This window comes from Euleptes europaea, chromosome 1 (genome assembly GCF_029931775.1).
Source record: "Euleptes europaea isolate rEulEur1 chromosome 1, rEulEur1.hap1, whole genome shotgun sequence".
In the NCBI taxonomy this organism is placed as follows: domain Eukaryota; kingdom Metazoa; phylum Chordata; class Lepidosauria; order Squamata; family Sphaerodactylidae; genus Euleptes; species Euleptes europaea.
The window spans coordinates 118,946,061-118,961,230 of NC_079312.1; the positions used below are offsets into that span (position 1 = coordinate 118,946,061).

General features: G+C 43.3%; 1 protein-coding gene across 1 annotated transcript in view; it reads left to right on the forward strand.

Annotated features, from left to right (window-relative positions):
- Positions 1-14,558, forward strand: part of CFAP52 (cilia and flagella associated protein 52) — a 37,352-nt gene extending 22,794 nt beyond the window's left edge. The window contains exons 9-14 of the mRNA XM_056859546.1: positions 7,721-7,869; positions 8,299-8,444; positions 11,452-11,603; positions 12,426-12,528; positions 12,700-12,811; positions 14,074-14,558. Of these exons, the coding sequence (XP_056715524.1) occupies positions 7,721-7,869; positions 8,299-8,444; positions 11,452-11,603; positions 12,426-12,528; positions 12,700-12,811; positions 14,074-14,249 (838 nt within the window). The 3' untranslated portion in view covers positions 14,250-14,558. The remainder of the gene's footprint in view (positions 1-7,720; positions 7,870-8,298; positions 8,445-11,451; positions 11,604-12,425; positions 12,529-12,699; positions 12,812-14,073) is intronic.
- The last annotated feature ends 612 nt before the right edge of the window (positions 14,559-15,170 follow it).

Sequence of the window (15,170 nt, forward strand, 5' to 3'; positions counted from 1 at the left end):
CCCACCAATGTATTAAGAGTTTGAAAACGTTATAAAAAATACTGTTCGCACTTTGTTTGCCCCCTTTAGCTGTGAAGATGTCTTCCAACCATTTATAAGCCGTGGTATCCAAAAACCCTTTTAAAGTGATGTTTTTTATAACATTTTCAAACTCTTAATACATCGCTGGGAATACAAAGTGCAGTAACCCCCACTAATGTTAAAGATATCAGCATACAACAAACTAATATTTTAAGATGCACATACACAAAAATTAGGAAGGGCAACATGAGTCTATGGAAGGTGATTATGCATTGGTAACTCATTAAGAGAACAAAACAGTATAGCCTAAGATAAAAAACATTATATAAGGATCTGAGGAACTCTGTGTACTAATATATCCTATTAAGATCCTGCTCAGAAAGAAGTTTGGAAGTTTGAGAATGTTCTGAGGAAGTTCACCCCTACGAAACAACTTGCAGCATAGAATATATGAAGAAGAACTGTATAAAAGAATTACTTTATATTCAGTCTGCATTATAAGGTGTCATTTTGTAAGACTTGCATTACAAGTGTAATATGTACAAATGCATTGTGAGTCTTGAATATAAGTTCACACCTATAGTTGGGTACTATTTTATATTTTGTTGGTCCTGCACATTTAGTACCCGACTCCTCCCTGTTCATCGTTAACCACCTGGAGGTTGGCAACCCTAAGTGGGAGCCATTTCCTCTTGAGAGGACCCCGTGTGCTTGGGGACTGCATCTCAGTGATTCAATGAAATGGATGGGGCTATGTAACTGTCCTATGAGAAAGAGCCACGTGATCAGTCCCAACAACATGGTTGCGTCAGATGTAGTCCACAGTTACGTAGGACCTGTTCATAGAAAAATGACTTCCCCACAGCTGAAACTGTATTGAAAGAATACCATCATTGAGTGGCGTTGTACCTGCAAATGTGGCTCTTTCCCCCTCTAAAGCCATGAGCCTCATTTAATCCATGCCTGATATTGGCTACAGAAATGACCTTCCATATAACTGGTGGTGCTGTGTATGACAAGGAGGTTGGTTCTCCTAGATTCTGGGTAGGCCCTTTGCGATGCTGTGTGCACCGGACCATCATCTGTTTGCATTCTGCTAATGAACAAGCAGGTGACATCCCATTTGCTGCCCGTACTGAGATATGACATTTCTTAAAGACGATGGCTGAGTTGCTGTCTTCTGCAAATGAAGCCTGGCAGCTTGAGATGGGAGAGCACGTTGGGCTTTGTGGGGTGGGCTTTGTGGGCCACAGCTGTCTCCCCTGCCCTCCTTTTCATGCAGTGTCAAACATTTTATTGAGTTACATCAAAATGAATGTCAGAAACAATTGCAGGTTGCCCTCGTCCTCAAGCACCAGCAGACATATTTTCTGTTTAATGAGACAGTCTTATAAGATTTGTAGTAATCCGATGCCTGTGTGTGATTCATGACTTCTGTGTGAGAAGTGCTCAGGTGAGCTTGCTCGGCGGAGCTATTCATTTAGGTCTCCCTTGGATTCCTTATTTGTTATCTAATCTTCTGCAGAATGCAGTGCAACCTTTGAACCCTTCTGTGTTCTCTGTGCAGCCCTTAAAACCAGCTATGTTCTTTGTCTTGACATTCTGAAATACTTCAAAGTGTTGGTGTTATTCTGCTGCGTACAACCCGTAGGATGAGTGACTCAAAAGGAAAACCACTTTGATGAGACTGTCTTTGTTTTCTTTCTTCTGGTAGCTCTTCCTGGGCTGTGTTGAATTAAAAATGACACCATTCTCTCCTTTACTACCCAGTTATTGGATTATTTTTAGTTGTCATTCCCATAGCACCCTGTTGGCTAACAAATTAGTGTTTCAGCACTTTGGGAAAGCTCAGGCTTCCTGTTCACAGCCATGGTTGTATTTTTAAGCCTCCTTCCTGTGTATTGGAGCTCACTGATCTAGATACCCAGTCCCAAACTTCAGAGCTGTCACAGATGAAGAAGAGTTGGGTTTCATATGCCAACTTTCTCTACCACTTAAGGAAGAATCAAACCAGCTTACAATCACCTTCCCTTCCCTTCCCCACAACAGACACCCTGTGAGGTAGGCAGAGCTGAGAGAATGTGACTAGCCCAAGGTCACCCAACTGGCTTCATGTGTAGGAGTGGGGAAACAAATCCAGTTCACCAGATTAGGGTCCGCTGCTCACGTGGAGGAGTGGGGAATCAAACCCGGCTCTCTAGATCAGAGTCCACCGCTCCAAACCACCACTCTTAACCACTACACCACGCTGGCTGATCTTCTGTGAGCTCAGAGGCAAAGCTGTTTTCTGCAACAGCATTCATGCTTTTGGATGCAGTAGAATCTGAAATGGAACTGCATGACATTCAACAGAACAACTTAGTCACCATTCCTTTCCTTTGCCCACCCCCATACTTTCACATAATAAATGTTATTAAAGTGCCTAATTCCCCTCCCCCCCAGTAAACCAAGTCGTCTGCGACTTGACGGCACTTTACACACACAAACCAAGCTGCTTGTGTTCAGTGATTCTCAAGAACATCATCCCAGTTCCTTCTGTTTTCTCTAGGTGCAGCAGGGAAGGGCCAGACTTTCACCAGTGATTTACAATGGTGGGTGAAAGGTCACTTGAGAGTGACTAGTCACTCTCCAAGCCATTAAAACATAGCGCTCTGCCCTTCCTTCAATGCTGCTGTCCTACGTTTCCTTTTAAAACTATGGCCGTAGCTTCTCTTCTCTTTCGCGTGACAGGAGGAGGCGTTCACACACAACTTTGCTCTGTGTGGGAAAACAACAGCACCTGCATCCTTTCACATCTGCCTCTCCTCCTCCTTCTTCCACCACACACACCCTTGCTCTGGACAGGAAAGGAGCATACTATTGATCCCCCCCCCACACACACACCTGTATCAAAGCAGCTATTATCCTCTTCCAGGGAAAGCACATTGGTAAATGTCCCTCCCATCCTTTGCAGGTCAAGTTATAGTTTGGCACAGTGGTCGTAGTTTTCTTTGGGAAAATAGCCGCAGAAAGGTTTATTTATTCAGGAGACTTTTATGCCACCTGGTTGAGGTGGCTTACAGTTAAAATGATAAATTATCAATATACAAAGCAAATAAGCAATGAAAACAAACCATTAAAGCAAGTCCAGAGACATAAGAGCAGCATAAAAGTATCTATAAAGCAGACCTCAGGTCAAAAACAGACCACAAAACAGCTGGAAAGATAAAACCCCTAATTGAAATCCTGGCTACAGTGAAATGTTTTGGCCTGGTGCCTACAGTATTCCTGATGAGCATGAAGGGGGAGGGCATTCCAAAGGAGAGAAGCCGCTATAGAAGATCATGTCTTCAGTTGCCACCCTCCTTATTTTTTGAAGGCAGGAGGCACACAGAACAGCGTTTCCTCACTCGAGTGCTGAAGACCTGCCCCGAAACACTGTACTTTTTGTGCAGACTGCCATTTTGTAAGTGGCTCCACCCACTAAGCCACCATTTTGGGCCTGGCAGCTTCTATAAAAACTCTTAGACATAGTATTATACTTTTACTACAAGTTATGCTGTATAGACCATGTGTAGGACTTGTTTAATCCCATGTATTCAGAGAAGCTGTTTATTTCCCATTTTTATTGCATTTTAGAAAGTAGGCAGAAGGTCTTTGTAGTGGGAGACCTATGCCAGTTAAAAAATCCATCTTTTGTAGTATGCTTCTGCGTTCGCCATGGTTACTTGATGTCCTTCAGCCTCCAGTTATGTTTTGCCAGCCAGACACTTTCACTGCCCTTCACCCTTACTCTTTGTTCCTTTATGGGGGGGTGGGGGTGCGGGGAATGTAAAGTTCGGCAAAACTCCGTTGTAGATTCTGCAAAGTTGCACAAAGTTCCAAAGTGCAGAGTAGAAACAGTTTTTTGGTTCAAACAAAAATATTGCAGGCATCTCTGTGGTACAGAGATTAAGTGCAGGATATGCAAATATTTTAAGAGAGTTGCACTATGGGTACAATGTACAAATATCATTTTGTCCAGTGTGCCCTCTGAACTGGGGCTGCACATGGCCTCTTCCGACCATACATTATGTGGGAGTTCTGTGATCATATCTCCCGTCATATTGTTTAGCATTATAAAGATTCTGGAAGGAGGAAGGATTGGAGTTGTGGTGCAGGGACAGGGAGGGGTTAGACTAGAGGTGGGGAACGTCAGGCCCGGGGGCCGTTTAAGGCCTGCAAAATCATTTGGTCTGGCCCTTCATGGATCCTGGCAGATCTCTACCTCAGAAGGATCTAAGACTGGCGATCGGCCCCTCTCGCTGACAGGAATAGCCTCTATTCAAGGCAGATGTGAGTTTGTTTTGCTGAGAAAAGGAATCTTCCCCCTCCCCCCGCCGCCTTATAGAAGAGTCGTTAGCTATGGAGCTGCTAGGACAGCCCAAGAAACTTTAACCCTTTCCCACCCAGGCAGTGGAAAAACGTATTCCCTCTGTACTACAAGAGGGCTGAGGGCAGAAGTGGCGACAATGGAGGGGTTAAAGGAGGCAGGGCCAGAATGCACGGGGGTTGGGAGTTCTTAGCCAGTGTGTCCTCATTTCACCCCTGCAGGCGGAGGTAGCAGGAGCCGGCTGTAGAATCCGGCCCCGGCGTGGTGCTGGACGGCTACACCTGGCTGGTGCAACAGACTATCCTGTGCCACCAGGTGGGCGAGTGCGCCACTGGTTGGATGCCTGCCTGCTTGCCCGCACGGGGTGGGGGTCATCTGGGGGAGCTGCCTGCTTGGGGCTTGGTTGGCTAATTTTTAAGTTGATAATTTTGTGTGGCCCGCAAATGATGTTATAAATGTCCAAATGGCCCTTGGCAGAAAAAAGGTTCCCCACCCCTGGGTTAGACCATCCTTCTCCCCCCGGTGCTGTTTCCTTGCAGATATTGCCCCCTCCCCAGAGCTGCAGTATAACGATAAAGAAAAAAGAAAGGGATGATATGGGTTCTAGAGTTGCCAATCTCCAGGTACTAGCAGGAGATCTACCGCTATTATAACTGATCACCAGGCGACAGAGATCAGTTCATCTGGAAAAAATGGCCGCTTTTAGCAATTGGACTCCAGGGCATTGAAGCCCCTCCCCTCCCCAAATGCAGCCCTCTTCAGGCTCTGCCCCAAAAGCCTCCCGCTGGTGGCAAAGAGGGATCTGTCAACCCTAATGGGTTCCCTAGTGGTGCTAATAGCCGTTCAGAGGAAAGGGTGGATTTCTGTCAAGGAAAGGGCATGGTGGGAAGGGTTCTTCCCCCTCTATTCCAGCATTGTGGCCTCCGTCCAGTTCACGTGCACACATTGTGGCTACTTTATAAAGGATACAACAAGGAGGTCACCGATCTCCCACTTAATGTGTAGCTTGACAAACACCAACACTCCTTTCCAGATGACCAGCTTGCAATGATACATCAGCTAATGTTACTCGTTTATAAGATCCAGACTTCTTACACTGAAGTATTACTTCTGTTGTAGGAATATCACATTTTCCCGGCACACTGGTCATAATATTTACCCCGCACTCAATGCAGTTCTCTCCACATACAGTGCAGGTATTTGTTCTTGTGTTTGTCTTGTAGAACATGGCTGGTGGGAGCGTTACAAGAACCCACGACACTAGCGACAAGAGATTGTTAATATCAGTGGCCTCTGCAGCAAGGCTGGCCTTTCATTCTTTATGCAGGGGCCAGATATCAAACTACTGGTGCTGGGTTAAGATAATGTTTTCTCTTGGGAAAGGCCCCTGAGAATGGTGAGTGGGCAGGGGCTGAAGGATTGGAATGCTGGCTGGGAAGGGTAAATGCTGGGATAGAGGACTTGGGGTGAGGGGGGTAAGAGAAACTGTGAAAAGTTTTGCTGTCTGTGCCAGCATCACATCTCCCCAAAAAGCAATCTACCTGCAGTCAATTTTGGATACTGTCAGAGAATATAAGGCCCAAGGCCTATGGTTGCCAGCTCCAGGTTGGGAAATACCTGGAGATTTTTGAGGCGGAGCCTGAGGAGGGTGGGGTTTGGGGAAGGGAAGGACTTCAATGCCATAAAGTCCAATTGTCAAAGTGGCCATTTTCTCCAGGTCAACTGATCTCTGTTGGCTGGAGATCAGTTGTAATGGCAGGAGATCTCCAGCTGGTACCTTGAGGTTGGCAACCCTACCACGGCCGCATTCATTTTTACCATTTACCTTAGGAGCCCACCTGCCCTTTTGAGCTCCAGTTTGTATCGAAATCGTCTGAATCTAGTGACATACAAGCTTTATGGCTTTGGCCTCTACCTGGGTATGCTACCAGACAGGACAGAAAGTAAAACACCTATGCAATAAAAACAAAAAAAGGAGTCTTGAGGCCTCTTAAAGACAAACAAATATGTTGTGGCATAAGCTTTCACGAGCTAGAGTGCACATTTTCACATCTATGAACTGAGTCCTCAGTTGAAAGAAATATGTGTATATGGTAGAGGAAAAAATGTAAAATAATGGGATCAAAAGGCAGAGAAATGCAAGAGAGACTGTGACATTGCTTGGCAAAGTTCAGTTGTATATAAGATGAGCACAGTGAAAAGTCACTGCATGAGCAACCAGTGATAATATCATCTTTCGATATACGATACAATACATGCTAAGCTGATTTAATAGCTGCTTGGTTTACTGGGGTAGTAAAATGATAGGAATCCATAGTGTTCGTGGAATGAGATAACATCAAACTTCCCAATCAATTCTAGTTCGGAGGTTTCCCACTTTTAAAAATTATTTTGTTGGAAAATATGACTTTCTGGTCAGCCGCTGAATGATCTGGTAGATTGAAATGTTCTCCCCACTGGTTTCTGAGAGCTGTAATTTTCGATATCAGATTTATGTCCATTTATTCTTTTGCTTAGAGGCTGACCTGTTTGTCCTATGTAGTCAGCCAAAGGGCATTGCTGACAGATTATTGCATATATCACATTGGAGGATGAGCAAGTGAATGAGCCCCCTGATGGTATGGCTGATACTATTAGGTCCTGTAATAGTGTTTCCTGAGTGGATATGCAGTGGTTTCTGGTGCACTGCATGAGACACATTTACTTTCCTTTCTCCCTGGGCAGATCTCCGGATCTGTGACACTGGAACTTTCATCTATTTTCTGAGTTATCCGGAAAGCAGGTTTTTGGTCCAGAGATACACTTACAGCTCTTAAAGTGGATAAGTTTCATTTCCTGGTATTGGTTATTTAATTATCACTGTGGGGACTTGCTTTGAACCTGTTTATAACATTCGCTTTTGAGCTGGCGCCACGCTTGGCAAAGGGAGGACTTAATGGGAAATTCTGACTGTGAAACAGACTTTTGGGGGGGATATAGCTTAGCCCTAGCATCTGGTACTCAATATGGGGTGGTTGTCTAGTCCAGGGCTTCTTAAACATTTTTCCACTTGCGACCCCATTTTGCCTGAGAAATTTTTACGCGGGTATATAGGTATATAAAATAGGTATGCAAATCAAACATTACTGATAATAAATCATAAAGAAATGTATTTTAAAACAATTCTTTGGTATACATATAATGTTACCATTTTACTGTTGCCAAATGTATCGCGACCCCCACATTCAGTGATGCGACCCCATATGGGGTCGCAACCCACAGTTTAAGAAGCTTTGGTCTAGTCAAAACCTAGTAGGATGTCTGTTTATTGTTTGGACCTTCCCAAGCCTGATTCTCTGCCTTCCATAGTGGTACATCTGACTTATTTGCCACTTGCTCCAAGAGTGACATCCGAGTGTGGTATACGCCTGAAAACAGGGAGCTGCTACGAATAACCATTCCCAACATGACCTGCCATGCAATAGACTTCATGAGAGATGGCAAGAGCATCATTTCAGGTAAATTACCTGTTGGATTTGTCCCGTTGACTGTGGTCTCTTTGCCTTAAAGGGGACAAATGGACCACTACGTTCTGCCCAATGCTTGTAAAGGTTTTGGTCACTTTAGAAATGTACTGTTGCATCATGGGAAAGTGGGTGGAAATTCAGAGGAAGTAGTGATATCAGTTTCCATAATTTTAAGTCCTGGTAGAGATATAGGCAATGCTTAGAAATTTACATTGGCTTAAACCTTGCAGCTCTTATAACCACTGCTGTCTACATACTGAAGAGAAATGCAATATGGTCCATCTATCATCTTAGTGGTAGTACATGATCAAAGTTCTAATATGGAAATGGCAACTAGCCACGCTGACCATAAAGTGACAAAAACATTAATGGGTTGGAAAGACACTTTGACTTCAACAAACGGTTTCTATATGTCATTAGCTTGGAATGATGGGAAAATCCGTGCTTTCACCCCGGAAACTGGACGGCTGATGTATGTGATTGAACATGCTCACAGCATGGGTGTGACAGCTGTGGCCGCCACAAGTGACTGCAAAAGAATTATCAGTGGAGGAGGCGAAGGTCAGGTAATGTAAATCTGATAGATAAAATACATCCTTGGCTAACACCTTTGCCAATTGAAAGCCATTCTGTTTTTGTATAGTCTGTCTTAACAGAGTACAGGTTGCACATCAAAACAATCAGATGTTGTGGCACACCGATTTCCTTTAAAACCAGCCATAGCTTTTCATGATCCTCACAGTCAAAAGCTGTGCTGTAATTTGTGAAACACAAGCTGATTTTCTCCTGAAATTCTCTTGTATGCTCCAGTAACAAGCGTAAATTTGCAATGTGATCTCTAGTGCCTCTAGCTTTTCTGAATCCAGCTTGAACATCAGGCATTTCTCATTCCATATATGGTAACAGTCTTTGTTGTAAGATTTTGAGCATCAGTTTACTTGCGTAAGAAATTAATGCGATGGTCTGATAGTTGCTGCAGTCTTTGATGTCTCCTTTTTTTGGGAATGGGAGTGTAAATTGACCATTTCCAGTCTGTGGGTCATAATTTTGTTTTCCATATTTGCTGGCATATCCTTGTCAAGATTTTGATGGACTCCATTTCTGTGGCTTGAAATAGCCCTATTGATATCCCATCATCCTGAATACAGATTTGAAAAAACAGCAAAAAAAACCTTGCCAGCAGGGGGGGCAGAGAGCACCAGATGTGGGTGGGGAGGAGCAAAAAATCCACACCTTTCCTTCCACGGTTTCTCTAAACCTGGATGTGTTGTTTTAGGAAAGATCATATCAAAGAAGGTTGAGGGAAAGTCACAGCAGAGCCAGAGAAAACCCAGAAGGGGAAAATCCAGACAGAAAACCCAGAAGGGGAGCATCCAGACAGTAATGTCATGGAGGAAGCCCCCAAAAGAACCACTCTGCAGTTTGTCAGGCAGTGTGCCACAAGAGCTCTTTGTAGAAGCAACCTTAGACTGGAAGAAAAAATGGTGGAGCTCTCTCTGCCCCACCTACCTCATAGGGTGTCTGTTGTGGGGAGGGGAAGGGAAGGTGATTGTAAGCCGGTTTAATTCTTCCCTAAGAAAATCGGCATATAAAAACCAACTCTTCTTCTTCTTCCTCTTCTTCTTCTGTCTCCTCTCATCCCCCACTTTTGTTACAGTAAAGACACGTGCCTTTTCCCATAAATTCTAATAGCAGTGTGGCTGGGTCTCTCAGGTTATACTAGACTCAAATCTACTGCATACCAACATGGCTACCCTATGAAATCATCATTCAATATAAGGCAGTTTAAATCCTTTATAATGGTGGTTTTTTTGGCAGTTTGGTGTTGTTGTGCTAATGAGCCGTTACAGATTAATAATTGTAGGTAGACTTTTCATATGATTTGGTATCTGCTAAAACCCAGTTCTGTTCAATGGGTGACAGTATATACATTCAGTTGTACATCACCACATGGTGAACAATCAAAGGATTGGAAATTAAGCTTACGTACATTAATATGGGAAGCATCCCACTGAGCATATGGATTGCATGTCCCTGGTTCAAACTTAATCTCAGCTATCAACATTTTCAGTGGCTTTCAGCAAGCTACTGTAATGAGAGATTCCTCTTTTGCATCGAATTAGAGAATCTGGACTAAACAATTTCAAAAGGCTTTGCCTATGCAAACTGTTTAGCAGCAGAGTTCTCTAGAATTTATCTATGAATAGATTATTATCAACTTTTAAGTCTGATAATACAAATAAGGGGTGTGTTTGGTTCTTTCATCTATAACCAGCAAACCAGACTGAAAACCTTCAGAGACTTTCATCTTATATTGAGAAAAGAAATCATTCTCTTTATAATGCAAGACAGTAGAAAATACAGGCATGTAAAAGTTAACCCTACTATTACTGTGAAAATGACTGCTAAAATTACCAAAGTTCCTAGTATTGTTGAATCATACAGTGAGTAGTAGTTTTAAAAAGTAAATCAAGTTTCAGGTTTTTGTCTCACTGCCCTTAAGGATTAGCAAAAAGCCCAAGTTATGCACCCAAAAATCTCACCTAGTCCTCTTCTGAGAAATCCATCCAGAGAACTCTGCTTTGCTTGCCACAGTAGTGCATATTTATAGAAAAACATCAATCTTACCAAGAAAATACCAAGACCACAGTTACACAGCCCGGATAACCCACAAGAACCAATCAATCTTACCTTTTGCTAAATCGGTTCCAGTATAACCATTTGATTATTATCTAGATAAGTGATTGGTTCTTAACTAAATATGAGATAACACAAGCGCAAATAAGCCAATCAACAAGCGCATATGAGTTATATCTGATCTAGCAAGATGAGAAGGCCAATCTCAACTTCTTCTAAAAAAACATTTTAATCTAATTTTTCTGTAACTGTTTCAATTAACTGTCCAAAATGAAAGTAACTTTGAGCAGAGTTCTGTCCCCGTGTATTGGGGTACCATAGCCCACTAGATGCAATGAGTGGATCCTTATGTTACAGTCATTCTATGTAGGGGTATGAAAAACAAAACCAGCAGCAGAGTCAAGGGACTATGAAATGCAGGAAATACAGAGTGAAATGTAATCGTGCAAAAAAACCCCAAAAACTAGTCACGGGAAATATGAAGAACCTTCACTAGTTGCACTAATCATCTGTAATGGGTGAAGAGTTCTTGGTTTTAGTAAGAAAGTTATATATATTTATTGATACAGTCTGTTCAACCAGCCAAAGGTTAATACTTAAAAGTAAGATAGTTAACCCCTGTGATGAGTGAGAAACCCCATGTCTTTGTTAGGGTGGGGTAGTAGGCAACTTCTTGATGAATTTCAGCTCAACAGGTTCATGTTTCAGCCTGTCTTTGACTTTTTTTGTTGAAGAATGGTGACTTTCAGTTCAGAGACAGAGTGTCTGGGGAGACTCATATGTTCTTTCATAGGTTTCTGTATACTGTGATTTTTAATGTCAGGTTTGTGTCCATCAATATTTTGCAGTGGGAAAATGTTAGGTGGCATTATAATTGCTTTTTGCAAGTGAAATGTTGCCGTATCTGTCTCTGCTACTTCTGCTCTTGGGTTGCAGGTGAGAGTGTGGGAGATCAGCAAGAGCACCCGCAAACTGGAAGAGGTCATGAAAGAGCATATCTCTTCTATTTCGTGCATCAAGATCAAGAAGAATAATCGGGAATGTGTCACTGCAAGCATTGATGGAACGTGCATTATCTGGGATCTTGTGTATGGTCACTTTCAAACAGGCCACAGCACGGCACTCATTCCTTCCTCTACACAGGCTGTTCCTCACAGAGGTTTTCTCTGCCTTGGCATCCAAATGAGAATGATTGTTTTTGGAGCATCCACACAACATCAGGCTCCAAACATCTTTTCCCTGTCCTCAGTACACTATTTCCCAAACCTGCTTTGGGGGAAAAGTGCTGTCCACTCATGTTACCATGTCATCTGGATGGGAAGGTGTGAATTTTCAAAGGTCCTACTCGCATTGGCACCATTTTACTTCCATCAAGCCTTCAAGGCTGCTGGTTTACTATTGGCACCACCAGATGGCTTTAAAATTGTGGTAGTTGCTATAGCATTATAATGGTATTGCGCTATAAAGCTATAAGTGCTATATCATTTACTCATTTTAAAAAAAAAACAACCTCAGCAATGCAGCAGGGAACAATGCAAGGAAAATGGTAGCTGGCAGAGGAAAATGCACACAAAAATACTTCTGTGTGGAATCTCCTTTGCCCAGCACAATGCCTCTGCACTCACAGTGGTGATGAATGCAGGATGGAGAATCCTCATTGTGTTGATGCAGCGAGAGAAGCCCAACAGAATGTCTGAAGTTAAAGCTTGGCTATGTAAACCAATCATCAGAGAATACCTCAGACAGTTCAATATCGGAATGCCTCTTTTCACCTACTAGCAGAAAGTCACATGCTCAATTCCAGATCAGTAGACAAGTGCCCGAAAAGCCAAAGCAACTGGTGAAGGTGGTCTGGCTAGATCAGACAATAAATACATGACTTCTGAAGCTTGGGCTTTTGTTTTTCCTAGTCGTTTCATGAGACGTCAGATGATCCTGGCCAACACCTTATTCAAGTGTGTGTGTTATCATCCAGATGAGCACCAGCTTATCACAAGTGGCACAGACAGGAAGGTGAGTGACTATGCGGACGCAAAGAGAGGCGCTTTCAGATAGGTCCAGCCGGGCTGGCCACTGCCTTAGATCCGACCAGTACAAAGTAAAAGCTCATGAAGCAGTTTCATCATTGCTCTCTGAGGGAAACCTTGGACAGCTTTTCTATATCTAATTTCCTCTGGCTTCTAGATTGGTTACTGGGAAGTGTTTGATGGATCCCCGATCAGAGACTTAGAAGGCTCCCTGTCTGGTTCCATCAATGGGATGGATATCACAGCTGATGGAACTTTCTTTGTTACTGGTGAGTTGAATGAATGAGCAAGTGGTCCTAGGATCCCCTTGGGTCAGAGATATTCTGCTTTCCCTCTGCATTTGGGCTCCCTCCCTCTTTCACTCCTGCAAGCTGGCAAGATTTAGTGTTATGAATCTTAAATTTGAGACGAATGCTGAAGCTATGCAGTCCTGGGAGACCCAAGAGCTATGTCTCAACTTTTCAAAAATTTACATTTTCATTATCCCATTGTGTCCGTGTGTGTGTGAAATGCAGGCTGGCAATATTATCACAACAGTGGCATGTGGGAGGGGTACTTAGCCTTTTCACTGCGGACCATTTTTGTAGTCAAAATTGCTCCCTCCCATGCTGTTTTTCAAACAATGTTGTGGTGGTGGGGAATACAGATCCTCTTTTTTGTTGTAGGTGGGAAAAGGCAGCTGGGAGAAGGGATTTTGAATGTAAAAGCAGCCCAATGGGAAATAGTTAAGCAACCTCTCCCCTAGCACCACTGATGAAACCACATTTTCAGCTTCTTCCCTTCAAGCTTGTAGTTCACCATGAGAGGGGCCGTGGCTCAGTGGTAGAGCATCTGCTTGGCATGCAGAGGGTCCCAGGTTCAGTCCCTGGCATCTCCAGTTAAAGGGACCAGGCAAGTAGGTGATGTGAAAGACCTCTACCTGAGACCCTGGAGAGCTGCTGCCGGTCTGAGTAGACAATACTGACTTTGATGGATCCAGGGTCTGATTCAGTATAAGGCAGCTTCATGTGTTCACAAATAAGTAAATAGAAAGCAAGTCGGGAGATTGACAACTGATATTCTGGTATAGGTTTCTGCCAAAGAGTCAGACGTCCTCTGAAAACAGAATGGAGATTTTGCTCCATTTTGCTTATTGGATCACAAAAGAATAACAGTATGGGAAAGTGAAAGAACCAGCATAGTCTCTGAAAGAACAAAATTTGAATAGGCGTGTGGCTGTTTTTGAAGGTCCTGGTTGAAACCACCAGCAGTTTGGATGACCACCACCCAACTGCTTGCCCTTCGATCATAAGAACATAAGAAAGACCATGCTGGATCGGACCAAGGTCGATCAAGTCCAGCAGTCTGTTCACACAGGGCCCAACCAGGTCATGCCTCCCAAACCTGTTCCCATCCCTATTCTTTTTTAGACAACCACCATTTTCGTGTGGTTTCCATTTCAACTCTCAAAACCCCTCTCGGTTTGCTCCTAGAACAGAAAACTGGCAGCCTTTCACTGCAGCCTAACTGGTTTTCCTCATCTCTACCCCAGGAGGTGATGACCACCTGGTGAAAGTATGGGACTATAACGAGGGCGAAGTGACTTACGTTGGAGTTGGCCACAGCGGCAGCATCACCCGCCTGAAGATCTGCCCTAACCACAAATACATCGTGAGTGCAAGTGCGGACGGTGCCATCCTTCGCTGGAAGTACCCTCATGCCAACTGATGCCTCAGAACACAGCAGTTGCTGCTGAACATTTAAAAAAAACCTGGTTTTAAAATATTCTTTTCAAGTTGACATTGTTTTTGAAGCTTAGTAACCCTTGCTACTCCTCGGGGAGATGCTGGTTTGTTTTGTAAAAAGAGTGATTCTGAAATAGCCAGACCTTCCCCGGTCTTATTCTGCATAGTTCCAAGTGCTTCCTGTTCATACTGGTTTCAGTTAATGTCCAGTCCCTCGGCACTGTGAACCCCAGGCTTGCAAATGTGTATTTATGTTTGTGATTTATTCTGTTTGAAATTTCAGTAAAAATTCTTTGTCCCATCGCGCTCCTTCATAATGAATCCTGTGTTGTGCATATCTAGTCTTCTGTGTGCATCTTTAATTCTCCTGCTACAAAGACAAAAGGCTTAGAGTCTAAGTTGTAATTCTGCATTTTGGAAGGGCTCTCACCAGTTATCATATACCATGATGCAGTCAACAGTGATGCAGGAATGCTAACCCCCAAGCTGTTTATCTAGTAAGTTATTTATCCAGCTTCCTTCCCAAAACCACTGCAGAAAACAAGCTCTAATGTTATTTCCAAACCTTATTTCAATCGCCAATTATGAAGTACAGAATTTGTAAACTGTTTAATGCTAATTCTCTCCAGGAAAAAAATGGGTAGACCAGCCAAGCCGCTGGTGAATGGGGCCAAATGCAGCACATCCTTATTTTAAATAGGAAGGGCATAAGAAATTCTCATCAAGAGACAGGTATCCTCTGTTGGATGCAAGAAGGAATGATGGATCCATTTGAAGAAGAAGAGTTGGTTTTTATATGCCAATTTTCTCTAACTTTTAAGGAGAATCAAACCGGTTTACAATCTTCTTCCTCTCCCCTCAGCAGACACCTTATGAGATAGGTGAGGCTGAGAGAGCTCAAAGA